At 35.9% G+C, this 13,700-nt stretch overlaps 2 protein-coding genes across 2 annotated transcripts; one reads left to right on the top strand and one right to left on the bottom strand.

Annotated features, from left to right (window-relative positions):
• Positions 1 to 956: 956 nt before the first annotated feature.
• On the bottom strand, positions 957 to 1,340 carry LOC128198968 (chorion class B protein ERB4-like). Its single transcript, XM_052887015.1, has one exon. The coding sequence runs from the start codon at positions 1,338 to 1,340 to the stop codon at positions 957 to 959; it is 384 nt and encodes a 127-aa protein (XP_052742975.1).
• A 9,089-nt stretch (positions 1,341 to 10,429) lies between these two features.
• Positions 10,430 to 11,703, top strand: LOC112051620 (chorion class CB protein PC404-like). Its single transcript, XM_024090335.2, has 2 exons — positions 10,430 to 10,474; positions 11,140 to 11,703. The coding sequence occupies exons 1-2, from the start codon at positions 10,430 to 10,432 to the stop codon at positions 11,701 to 11,703; spliced, it is 609 nt and encodes a 202-aa protein (XP_023946103.2).
• Positions 11,704 to 13,700: the final 1,997 nt, after the last annotated feature.

Raw genomic sequence — 13,700 nt, 5'->3', positions numbered from 1 at the left:
TAAAATATAATCTAAAATATAAAAATCAAAAAAATTATTTAAAATATCCATTTCCATTTGGAAATGGATTTTTTAAACTACAAAATATGAATTGATTTCGATGCAAACTACTTCATTCGCACTGTAGTTATATCGTAACTTACTTAGTCATCAATAAAACTATTTAGTTATCTACATCGCAACAGGTTGATGTGATTACGTGGGAAAAGGCACGCGCGTTGATATTGCATACAGCACGTATTTCATACCAAATACGTAATATTAAGTCATTCGAAACCTATTTACCTAATTAATTGTACCTACTTTAGACTCAGCAATATATTATTGGCTTCAGCTTATCTAACAAATATATTTTCATTTCAAGTCGATTGCTTTAATTTTTAGGTACAAGTTAGTTATTATTTTTACATTTTTACTTATATTATAAAGAGGAAAGATTTGATTTTTGTTTGTTTGCAATGATTAGGCTCTGAAACTACTGAACCGATTTGAACTGTTATACTCTGTTCGGAAGCTACACGATCGCTTTTATTAAACTATTTTTATTTTTTTCCTATGTGAATTTTTTTTTTTTTTTTAAATAAAAATTAAAATTATTCACATATATAAAACAAAAATTAGTTCTTTCTGTTTCAAGAAAACGAGGCTATCAGAATGGTCTCCCTATCGGAACAACGTCCTCTAAGTTTAAATCTCACAGTAGAAAAATCCTTTCATAACTGCATTCTCAAGCCCCCAGGCTCAGGCTTGACGCTACCAATGCGACTGCACCCGACCAAGCCCTAACTAAGCCCTAACTGAGCGACCGGACTTACACACCTCCTGCTTATTGGAAGTTAGTTAAAAATACTATCGGATAAAATTAAATAAGGTAATTGTATAAAATTATCTTTATTATTTTTTAATATAACATTTAATTTAATAATTTTCAACATTAACATTTATCATTTAACACTTTACAAAACTATATAACCATACGTTGGTGTTGCATAACCAAGTCCATTACAGCTAACACCAAAGCCAAGGTTCCTGAATGCATTCTCCTCAACTTCTTCAGTAATACCAACTCTACCATTCCCACATTCATACAACACTGTGCCAATACCGTCAGCTGGCACAGCACCGTTCAAGGAAACTATGCCAAGGAAGGGCATTTGGCCAGTCACTGCCAATGGGCCATCAACGGCCAAATTGTCTGAATGAACCTTCAAACCACTTGATGGTACTCTCGATGAACTTATTACTGTGAATCTTCCTCCGTTTGACAAGTCAGTAACAAATTCCGCTGCCAGGCCGTTGTCCAAGTATGCGCAATTGGTCATTGGTAAGGCATTGGCCATCGCAATATTGGCATTGAATCCATTCCTCAAACATTGGCATGTTATTGTCTGTAAATAGAAGTTGAAAATTGTAGATAAATTAATTGAAAGCCATACTTTTCGTGTACCTACTCTAATACCTGCTAGCACAACTATTACTTATACCTCAAAAACTCGACGGTAAACAGGTTGGACTCAACACCGGGCCAAGGCTTCGATCCTCGATGCAGACCAATTCACTAACTTTGGCGTACCTATGTTAGTTAACACTAGCTGACACCGCTACGGGGATATAGCCTTCCTCGATAAATGGGCTATCTAACACTGAAAGAATTGTTCAAATCGGACCAATGGTTCCTGAGATTATCGCGTTCAAGTGAACAAACTAACAAACTCTGCAAAACTTATAATATTAGTATAACTAACTTTATTACATTACATACGATATTGAGATTCAATGTTACAATAATGTCCTCATTCGTATCTTAAAGCAGGTAGATGACATTTCTCAGTTTTTTTTTTACAAGTTAGCCCTTGACTACAATCTCACCTGATGGTAAGTGATGATGCAGTCTAAGATGGAAGCGGGCTAACTTGTTAGGAGGAGGATGAAAATCCACACCCCTTTCGGTTTCTACACGGCATCATACCGGAACGCTAAATCGCTTGGCGGTACGTCTTTGCCGGTAGGGTGGTAACTAACCACGGCCGAAGCCTCCCACCAGCCAGACTGGACAAATTAAGAAAATCTCAATCTGCCCAGCCGGGGATCAAAAAAAATCAAAAATTCATTTATTTCAAGTAGGCTTAGTATACAAGCACTTTTGAAACGTCAGTTGACTATTTGTAAAGATTCTACCACCGGTTCGGAAGGCAGATTCTCCTGAGAAGAAACCGGCAAGAAACTCAACAGTTGCTCTTTTAAAAAAAAAATCATACAATAATATTATAATTACAATCGATGACAACATTACAATTTCTTATAGTTTTACTTCCTGTGTGAAGGTGGAAGCTGATCCAACGGCCTCCAAGCAACTTTATCATTAAGGATCGAACCCAGGACCTCCGTCTTGTGTATCCACCGCGTATACCACTGCGCCACGGAGGCCGTCAAAAGTTGATTTGATGTTTATTTTAATATGTTGTTAATATTTACCAAATTAGTGGCCTGCTGGGCTTTTGTCCTACCCACACAAATACAATATTGGAAGGGAACTGAAATTTTGATCATATTAAAAAAAAAATATTGTTTTTTTTCTTACCTGGATTAAAACTGCTGACAGACAGAAATAAAATACTTTACAAAACATCATTCTTAATACCGTGCTATCTACGAATACGAGTATGTATGGCTTAAATACAGTACACAGCACAAATACAGTACGTATTTGTGCTAGTTATGTATGGTTTAGTAGTTTTTAAATGGGTTTTTATATGTTTTTTCTTGTATGATATAATAAAGTTACACATCACACATCTATGATACTGTTTTTAAATTATTTTATGCCTCTACGGTTACATAAACAAAGATACTCGTATCTTAAAACATTATAATTATATTTTGTTAATAATATTCGATGATGATGGGGTAAATATTAACAATATTTACCCCATATATTCGGCTCACTGTTGAGCACGGGTCGCGTCTTAGAATGAGAGGGGTTAGGCCTCAGTCCACCTCGCTGGCCAAATGCGGATTGGCAGACTTCACACACGCAGATAATTAAGAAAATTCTCTGGTATGCAGGTTTTCTCACGATGTTTTTCTTCACCGTTTAGCACGTTATATTTAATTTCTTAAAATGTTTGTGTTTACCCCGCTGGAAGATATTTTTTAATAATAGATGAAATAAAAATTCCCGTTAGCCCGCTTACATCTAAGACTGCATCATCACTTACCATCAGGTGTGATTGTAGTCAAGGGCTAACTTGTATAGAATAAAAAAAAAAATATGACGACGTGCTACGAATCTCTACAGAGTATATCTCTCTACAGAAGCGTAGCGATGTAGAGGCCAGGGAGGCCATGGCCCGGGCGGTATACGAAAGGGCATTTAAGGCCACAATTTTGTCATTTCATAAAACTAAACAAATAGAATATCCAATAAAACAAATTTTTTCATTTATTTCTTATTTATAAAGATGAAAGATTTGATTGTTTGCTTGTTTGTTTGTTTGCATTGAGCTATTCAACATATATTTGTACGATTTTGTCATTTGATAAAACTAAACAAATAAAATTATCCAATAACACAAAATCTAGCAAACAATATGTATTTTCAAAGACTGTATATGTTGGAATCGCTTGATGGGCCATTTCTTCTCATAATGTGTGCTTTTTCCGAAGTCGTGGTAATTTATTTTGATTTTCAAGAACTTGTACAAATTTAATTAGGCAACCTATTTGCAATTTGTGTCAATGAGAATATTTTCTTTCATTTATTTCTTATTTATAAAGATGAAAGATTTGATTGTTTGCTTGTTTGTTTGTTTGCATTGAATAGGCTCTGAAACTACCTACTGAACCGATTTGAAATTTTTGTTTACAAATAAAGCTTTGGGAAGCTACACTATCCCCGAGTGGCATAGGCTATATTTTATTTTTATTTTTATTCCTACGGAAGACCGAAGACAAAAGTCTTCGAACAGTGCGTGTTGCCAGTGATGACATATGGTTCCGAGACTTGGTCGCTAACTATGGGCCTCATAAGAAGGCTCAGAGTCACACAGCGATGGAACGAGCTATGTTAGGAGTATCTCTGCGTGATCGAATCAGAAATGTGGAGATCCGCATAAGAACCAAAGTTACACGAGACACTTCACCAACGAGTCGCATTGCTGAAGTTGCAATGGGCGAGGCACATAGTTCGAAGAGCCGATGGACGTTGGGGTTCCAAGATACTGGAATGGTGACCCTACACTAGAAAGTGCAGTTCGACCCCCCACCAGGTGGACGATAACAAGCGAGTCACTAATCACATAATATGAATCATACATACAGCCGAACGTAGAACCTCCTCCTTTTTGGAAGTCGGTTAAAAACTGCTTATTAGACGTTTCTCAATATCAAACATGAACTCAAGTAACTTGAGATCATAAATATAATGTAACTTGAGAAATTGTGATGTTTATGTAATGTAATACCTACTTGATAGCCCAGTGGATATGACCTCTGCCTCCGATACCGGAGGGTGTGGATTCGAATCCGGTCCGGGGCATGCACCTCCAACTTTTCAGCATTTTAAGAAATTAAATATCATGTGTTTCAAACGGTGAAGGAAAACATCTTGAGGAAACCTGCATACCAGAGAATTATTTTTTTGCGTGCAATTTTCTGCGTGTGTCAAGTCTGCCAATCCGCATTGAGCCAGTGTAGCTATTGGCCTAAATCCTCTCAACGACGATGTAATGGGGATGATGACTAAGTTTGAATATATTGATTTTTATGATACATTCGGGTAAATAAGGTCAATGTTAACTAATTTATACATAAAAAGCAAAGATTATCTGGATATTTGCAAAATAAATAAAATTATAAAATTTCAAAATCTATTAAAAATCTTTTATCGTAATTAAATGAAAATTCGTACAGTTTTAGCTTCCTTACATTAAATGTGTCATTTTTTAATATAAATAAATATAAACATAAACGCACAAATATCAAAAATATTAGTAATTTTGTGTGAACACCCATACAAATCTAACGATCATTATGTACCTACGACGTCATTAGCTCGTGCCATTTTTTCAGGCGTTTTTCAGGGATCCGCGGCAGCGCCGCAAATCTGACCCCTAAAATTCCTGTAGTTCCGAAAGTAATGATCGCAGATACCCTGTTACTTTTACAAAATTGCTTTACTATTAGCATACTCCTAATTTATATACAATTTAAAAAACTGTCATCATCCCTATTATATTATTTTGAGTTGTTAAAGAGACAAAAGTGGCTTTAAATGGTTCGTGTAATTTATATATTATCGCTTTGATGTTAGCCGTTCTCCGGATTTTGGATGACGCGCTCCGCGCGTCTTGATTTATATCGTGAAGAGCTTTTTTTATATATATAGATTTAATTACATAGGTACTTAAAATAAAAGTCTAGCCAGTGTAACATAGAATAGGTTTGAAATAAATATAACATCACAAACAGTTTAATAAAGTCTTTATTTATTTTATTTACATCTTACAACAACAATTTTCAATGAGGTACTTTGAAAATTCAATATAATATCTAAATCTATACATTAGCATTACAATCAACTAATGAGGTTAGAGCATTTACATGGAGCCTCTGTTATTGGGCAGTCTAACGCGTCTGCCACTACAGCTGTGCCAGCCGTTGGCACGATGCCATCAACACTAATTATGCCATAAACTGGTATGCAACCGCAAACCTTTATAGTGCCACCTATTGGCAAATCACCGACGACAGTTATATCACCTGACTGCAAAGAAGGCATTAATTCTGGAAGCACAGGTGTAAATTGTACATTAGTAACTTCAAGATTGGCCAAGTTATTTGGCAAGAAGTTTGTACTGGCAATTGAATTGCTTATTACATTCGGTGCTATAGTGTTGGGAATCATATTTGTCTTGGCTATTGGTTCTGGGATGGCGTTGGCATAATTATTTGGCACGTAACTGGCAGTGAATACAGGTGCGCTGGGAAGTCCTACCGGTGCTAAATTATTTACTGCTAAATTATTTAGTAGATACGGACTTCCGTTTCCAAAGGACTGTATGGGGGCGCCATATGTTTTCTGTAAAAAATTAATTTAGTTAGAATACCTATGTATATTGAAATGAAAACTTTTTCATTATATGGCTTACAATTTAGTATAGATACTCGTCGTCATCAACATTAACAACCTTTAATTTTCTCACTGTTGAGCACGAGTCTCCTATCAGAATGACAGAGGTTAGTCCACCATGCTGGCCAAATGCGGATACTTAAAACAAGCAGAATGCTTTAGGTTACTAATAATTCATATGTCAAGGAATTGAGGATTAAAGTCGTTTTAGATTTTATTAAATCGAACTTTTTTTAAGCCTCAAGAGGTAGATAGCGAATAAAAAATACTTAAAGCTAATAGGTATCTTCTAAGCCCCAACTTAGACCTTCCTATCAAATCTCAGACTAAATACATAAGGACTAGTATCGCTCCCAAATTCAGGAACAAAATTTTCTGCCATTTTCTAAGGAAAGCTAGCTTAGATTTCATACATATTTTATACTAAACTAGCAGTATTTGTTCATTTTTTACACCATATAACTACACAAAAAGGTATTTTTACGGAGGTTTTACGGAGGCAGGTCTTTATCTAATTAGTCTGAGTATCAAATATAATTATTTTAGTCCAGAGAAGTTCAACAAGTCTATATATCACTAGCAAACGCCCCGCGGTTTCACTCGCGTAGTTCCCATTCCCGTAAGAATACGGGAATAAAATATAGTATGACACTCATAAATAATGTGGCTTTCTAGTGGTTAGAGAATTTATAAAATAGGTTCAGTATATCCAGAGATTACCACTTACAATACCAGAAACTTTACCTCTTTATAATATTAGTAGGTATAGATTAAAAAATTGATAAAAAAACTTACATTAAAAACAAATGCCCAAGCAATGAATGATATTAATGACTTCATTTTAGTAATATTTTTTCGTAGTGAAACGAATATAGATACGTCATTCAATTTATACACTTTTCTAATTGTGTTATCGATGCGTTTGAGTAATATATAAAATGCGGAATCAAGGTCTTTATCATAAAAATTTAATTGTAGTTTCAAAATATTATGTATTTCTGTGTAATATTCTTAGAAATAATAACGATTATACTGCTTTTAATGTCGATTATTATAATAATAATTAGAGATGGGCCGAGTACTCGGTTGATACTCGGTACTCGGCCTACTCGGCGGATTTTTTGATACTCGTACTCGGCCGAATAACTCGGTCGGTGAATGCCGAGTAAACCTTGTTTAAGAAAAGATATATACATTATTTAGGTACATATAATTAAAATAAGTGTGAATCAAAAAGTATTTATCAGTAATTTAGGAAATCTTTGAAAATCTCAATTAAATTTAAATAAAATTAACATGAAAGATTTAAAAAGAACACTGTTGAATTTCCCGTTGAGAAGAGTTCTCAACAAGAGACCGCGGCTTCTGAGCTTTTGGTAGAGTCACTACAAATAGTCAAACTTGACGTTTCAAAAGTGAGTATGACACTATGCCTACTTGAAAAAAACAATTTTGAATTGAATTGAATTGATTTAATACTTTTTTACGCGCGCGAAATGGGAATTTGATTGAACCGAGTTACTCGGCCGAGTACTCGGTCGAAAAAAAATTGAACCGAGTAAAACTCGGTACTCGTTACTCGGCAAAAGTGTTGTTGTATTTTGGTAGGTACCTCCTTTCCAGCTTTCACCAGATTATCATCATATAGAACAATAATATCAACAACTAGCGGACGCCCGCGAATTCGTCCGTAGAATAAGCCTTCTGATGGCCTATTCACTATTTTGGTCTTTGTAACAACCTATTAAAATAAACATCACCAGTAAGCACCGGATGACATTTGTTACATAGAATCTCAATTTCGTTTATGTCAACCAGCATACGTCAAAGATAGTTAATAAGCCTTCTGATGGCCTATTCACTGTTTTGGTATTTGCTAGCAACCTATTAAAGTAAACATTAAATTAATTGAGAAATGTCATCTACGTACTGTACGATATTTACTAGTAAGCACCGGATGACATTTGTTACATAGAATCTCAATTTCGTATATGTCAACCAGCATACGTCAAAGATAGTAAATAAGCCTTCTGATAGCCTATTCACTATTTTGGTCGTTGCTAGCAACCTATTAAAATAAACATCAAATCAATTGAGAAATGTCATCTACGTACTGTACGATATTTACCAGTAAGCACCGGATGACATTTGTTACATAGAATCTCAATTTCGTATATTATGTCAACTAGCATACGTCAAAGATAGTGAATTAGCCTGCTGGTCCATTATTGGTGACAGTCAGTGATAATCGTGCGGTCCCTGTAGATTTCTTTTTTTTTTTATTCTTTACAAGTTAGCCCTTGACTACAATCTCACCTGGTGGTAAGTGATGATGCAGTCTAAGATGGAAGCGGGCTAACTTGTTAGGAGGAGGATGAAAATCCACACCCCTTTCGGTTTCTACACGGCATCGTACCGGAACGCTAAATCGCTTGGCGGTACGTCTTTGCCGGTAGACTGCCACTGCCACTGGTAACTAGCCACGGCCGAAGCCTCCCACCAGCCAAATTTGAACCAAAGATTGCTCTACTGCACTGCTTTTTCGAGAAATGACTGGATCGAGCCTGTAGTAAGACATCTTATGATCTCAAAATCGATCGATTTTCTACTTAAGGGCAAACTATTCGTGAATGAGGATGATGAATAGGTTAGAATATATTGATTTTTATGATACATTCGGGTTAATAAGGTCAATGTTAACTAATTTATACATAAAAAGCAAAGATTGTCTGGATATTTGCAAAATAAATAAGATTATAAAATTTCAAAATCTATTAAATTTTTCTTATCGTAATTAGATGAATATTCATACAGTTTTAGATTCATTACATTAAATGTGACATTTTTCAATATATGAACTATGAACATAAACGCACAAATAACAAAGATATTAGTAATTTTGTTTGAACGCCCATACAAACCTAACGATCAGCGAGCCAACGACGTCACTAATCGTGTCATTTTGTATGAAGCGTTTTTCAGGGATCCGCGGCAGCGCCGCAAATCCGACCCTTTAAATCCCCGAGCTTCGAAAGTAATGATCGCAGATACCCTGTTACTTTTACAAAATTGCTTTGCTATTAGTATACTCTTAATGTATATACAATTTAAAAAACTGTCATCATCCCTATTGTCCTGGCTACTGTCTGTGTAGCAGGCCAACTCTAGTACTTTGACATGTGTTAACTACTCGTACCTATAATATCCTCCTCCTCTCAGAATGGCAAATAGTCCACTACGCTGACCCAATATGGATTGGCAGACTTCCTTCACCGTTTGTGACACGTGATATTCAATATCCTAACATGCACATGACTAAAAAGTTGGAGGTCCATGACCCCGATCTGATTCGAAGCTACACCCTGGAATCCAAAACAGAGGTCAAATCCACTGGGCTATTACGTCATCTTTAATTTTACCAATTGATGGCTATACTAACAATAGCTAGTTAATTTTCGTATACATCTAGGTACTAACATTTAAGTCAAAGTTAGAAGAATCGCCCAGTGGGGTCCGAAAACAGAAAACCCGGGATGGGCGGGACGACTCTCTAAGGGCATGATTCGATAAATAATCTTTGAGACTTGGACTTTGACTTGAGCGACGTTCGAGAAGATTGTTTTAACCTGTGCATTAATCCTAAAGCCCCGTGATTATGGGTGAGACCAATGTTTGGATAATGTTGAAAAACTAGGAGGTTGTCTTCAACAGCGAAGACGCTGCGATTATGTAGTCTGAGAGTCACCGAGCCGACAAATCCCGTAGGCGATCAGTCTTCACACCTTAGCACCTTAATGGTAGGCATCCACATATCCGGATCGTAAGTATAGGACGCATCGCATGAAACGAATCGTAGTATTATTTGTATAGGAAGTCATAAAAGTGCGTCCATTGATCCGCATCGTACGAACCTACCGTAAAGTTAAAAATCCGTTTAATGCTATGCGTCCGCGTACTTTCGATGCGGATATGTGGACGCCTACCTTTATACTATACGATTTTCTGCTTTTGGAAATAGTCTGTTTAGCTTTCACATTAATTTTTGCTTTGGTTATCTAAAAAAGAAATAATTTTCATGCCATGTATAGTTATCAATATTTATGAAACAATTACAAAGATAATTAAACATTTTTTCTCCACCACACGTAATCACAAACTTAGTCATGTCACATATACCTAATTGTTTGATGAAATTATGTAATTCGTAACATATAAAAGCAGGTATACTTTTTTAATAGCTATTATTAAACTACCAAGTTCAGCAAAAAGAAAAAGTTAACATTTTTTTTGGTTAACAAAATGGCTTTCAAAGTTATTATTCTGTTTTCTGCTGTTGTGATACAGGTAGATATCATACCTAAGTTATTTTTTATAATTTATTGATATTAAAAGATAATTATTTCAAGGGCGACCTTATCAGTATAAGAATAGGTAATTTTTCCCGATATGGCGACAAACTATTTTCACGAGAAAAACTATCTTCATACGATATCACGCGTAAAAAAGTGCAATTGAACTACTTTATAATTTAGTTTCCAATCATCGAGAAGGCAAAATTTTATTGAAATAAGAATCTTAGGCTAACTTATCCTAATAAACAGATATTGCTTATTTGAAATGGTGTCAAGAATACTGGCTGCATTTCCACGTTGGACAGTCAGGCTGGGCAAACTTGTAAATTTCATTTTGACGCCTCCGTGGCACGGTGGACTTACAAGACGGAGGTCCTGGGTTCGATTCCCAGCTGGGCGGATTGAGGCTTCGACTGTGGCTAGTTACCACCCTATCGGCAAATACGTATTGCCAAGCGAGTTAGCCTTCCGGTACGATGTCGTGTAAAAACCGATATGGGTGTGGATTTTCATCTTCCTCCTAACAAGTTATCCCGCTTCTTAGATTGCATCAACACTTACCATCGGGTGAGATTGTAGTCAAGGGCTAACTTGTAAATAGTAAAAAAAACTGTACTATTGTGACATATAAACTAAAAATAAATAATTCTTTTCCAGACAATAACCTGTCAGTGTCTCCGGGCTCCAGTACCAATCCCAGTTCCTGAAATCACTGTAGCCAATTTAGGGTCCGAGCTACCCCTGGCTTTCCCCGTCTACGCGTGTGAGACTATCACTGGACCTGGCGTGCCTGGCTTAAACTTTGGCTTATCCATATCAGAGCTATCAGCATCTAACGGCGGAGGGTTGAGAGTAAACAGTGCATCGCCCATGGCTTCGACTGGTGTAACTGTTGAGACTGATAAGATGGTCATCGAAGGACCTTTGGCTGTGACTGGTCAGTTGCCTTTCTTGGGTGCTGTGTCTTTAGAAGGACCGTTGCCAGCGTGTGGTACTGGTACTGTGGCTTACGAATGTACCAGCCCACAAGTTGGGATGGTCAGCGAAATTGAACAGGCGCCAATCCCAGCGTACCCCGGACCGTTACCAGGTTACCCCGGAGCGTATGTCCCGTACCCGAGCGGACCGTACCCGAGCGGACCGTACCCAAGCGGACCGTACCAAAGTGTACCAATCGCTTCTGCTTATACCGCTGGAAGACCAATTGCCCGCGCCTTGTAAAGTTAATTTGTTTTAAAATTGTTATTAAATGTATATTATTTGTTTTTAATAGAACTGATTAAATTGATTTTGATTTAGTTCAAATAAAGATATGAATGAAATTATTTTGTTGTTTTAATAATTCTTACTAAGTAGGTGTGATTTCAAAGGTGTGATTTTAATTTTAATTTTTATTTTATATATTTATTTGTAATCAACAGTGTAACAGTAGGTACATAATTATTAGATTACATAAGTTTAAAACTAAGGCCACAAAGATTACAGAATATACATATTATACAAAGCTACAATACAATTTCGGGTATATTTACATTAAACATACGGCAATCAAAGACACTGGTCATTTTTAAAAATGCCGTAAAGACTCATTATCTGGTGCAGTAAAGACGATCTGTATATATTATTTCTTTTTAATATGAGGTATTTATTAGTATATTTTGATATGTATTTTATTCATTATTGTAGGTATTTGTGTAATATTGTTTATGTATTAGGATGTAAATTATTTGTATGTATGTGTATTACTAATACTATGGTTATTTTTGTTTTACGCCACCTGCTGATGTCCTTAAGTTTTCCTAAACCGAAGGTTGCCTGGAAGAAATCGCTACTTAGCGATAAGGCCGCCTTTTGTATGCTGATCTCTTCTTAATTTGTTTTTTATTTCACTTGTTTTTGTCTTTGTGGTGTGCAAATAAAGTATATTTATCTTATCTTATCTTTATCTTATTAAAAGATAACTACTCCTGACTAAGTAACTACACATTAGGTATTATGTAAAAAACCCTGTCCGATCCTGAATCGTATTCTGAATTAATTTAGATTTACGTACCTAAGTATCTACCTATTAATGTAAAAAAAATCCTTAAAGATATACTTATATTTTATACCCAGTATAAAATAAATGATTCAATAATGTGAAATGTACATCGCTTTAGGCTTTACAAAAGGTGAGGCGAATATCCTATTTTTTTTAAATATTGCCTACAACAAGACAAAATAAAAAGTTAAAAAAAAAACAGCCGAACGTAGAACCTCCTCCTGTTTGTAATCGTTTGTTTTGTGTGCAATAAAGATTTTCTTCTTCTGACCTTATTTAGTATATCTCATTGACTGAAACAACTATCGGAACAATAATAGTTTAGTATTGTTAATTCCTCTAATACTGACTAATTATAACAATAATAACGATTAACAACACAAATAGGCGCATCGCCACTAGAACGAGGTCATGTCTAATATTTCTATAAAGTAAGTATTGCATCATCATCATCTGCCTAACGGTCCATCACAGGGCCAGGCCTCCCTCCTTAAAGGAGAAAAGATATGGAGTATAGACCCACCAGGCTGCTCCAATGCTGGTTTGCGGGCTTCATTGTCAACCCATATTCGGCTTACTGTCGAGTCTCCTCTCAGAATGAAAGAGTTAGCCCAATAGTCCACCACGCTGGCCCAATGCGGATTAGCAGACTTTACATACGCAGAGAATTAAGAAAATTCTTTGGTATGCAGGTTTCCTCACGATGTTTTTCCTTCACCGTGTGAGACACGTGATATTTAATTTCTTAAAACGCACACAACTGAAAATTTCTTAGAAACAAGTAAAACACAGTATCTCGTATAGATTGACTGACCCAGGATTCGAAGCCAAGACTGCGTAATCCGAAACCACATATGCTAACCACTGGAACAAGGCAGCTATGAGCATAATATATTGATACTCGAAAGAATCTTAAACATCGATTTTTTTTCACAAATTTTTCTCTCTATTAATAAGGTCGCCCTTGATAAAGTAGATACCTAAGTTCATTTTTATTTTTAACATAATTTATTAATATTAAAAGATAATTATTTCAAGGGCTACCTTATCAGTAAGAGAGAAAAAATGTGAATAACGGTTTCTACACGACATCGTACCGGAACGCTAAATCGCTTGGTGGTACGTCTTTGCCGCTAGGGTGGTAACTAGCCACGGCCGAAGCCTCCCAGCAGACCTG

This window comes from Bicyclus anynana, chromosome 18 (assembly GCF_947172395.1).
Source record: "Bicyclus anynana chromosome 18, ilBicAnyn1.1, whole genome shotgun sequence".
Lineage (NCBI taxonomy): Eukaryota > Metazoa > Arthropoda > Insecta > Lepidoptera > Nymphalidae > Bicyclus > Bicyclus anynana.
The sequence above is the reverse complement of the archived record's forward strand: the minus strand, read 5'-3'. Positions and strand labels throughout refer to the sequence as shown.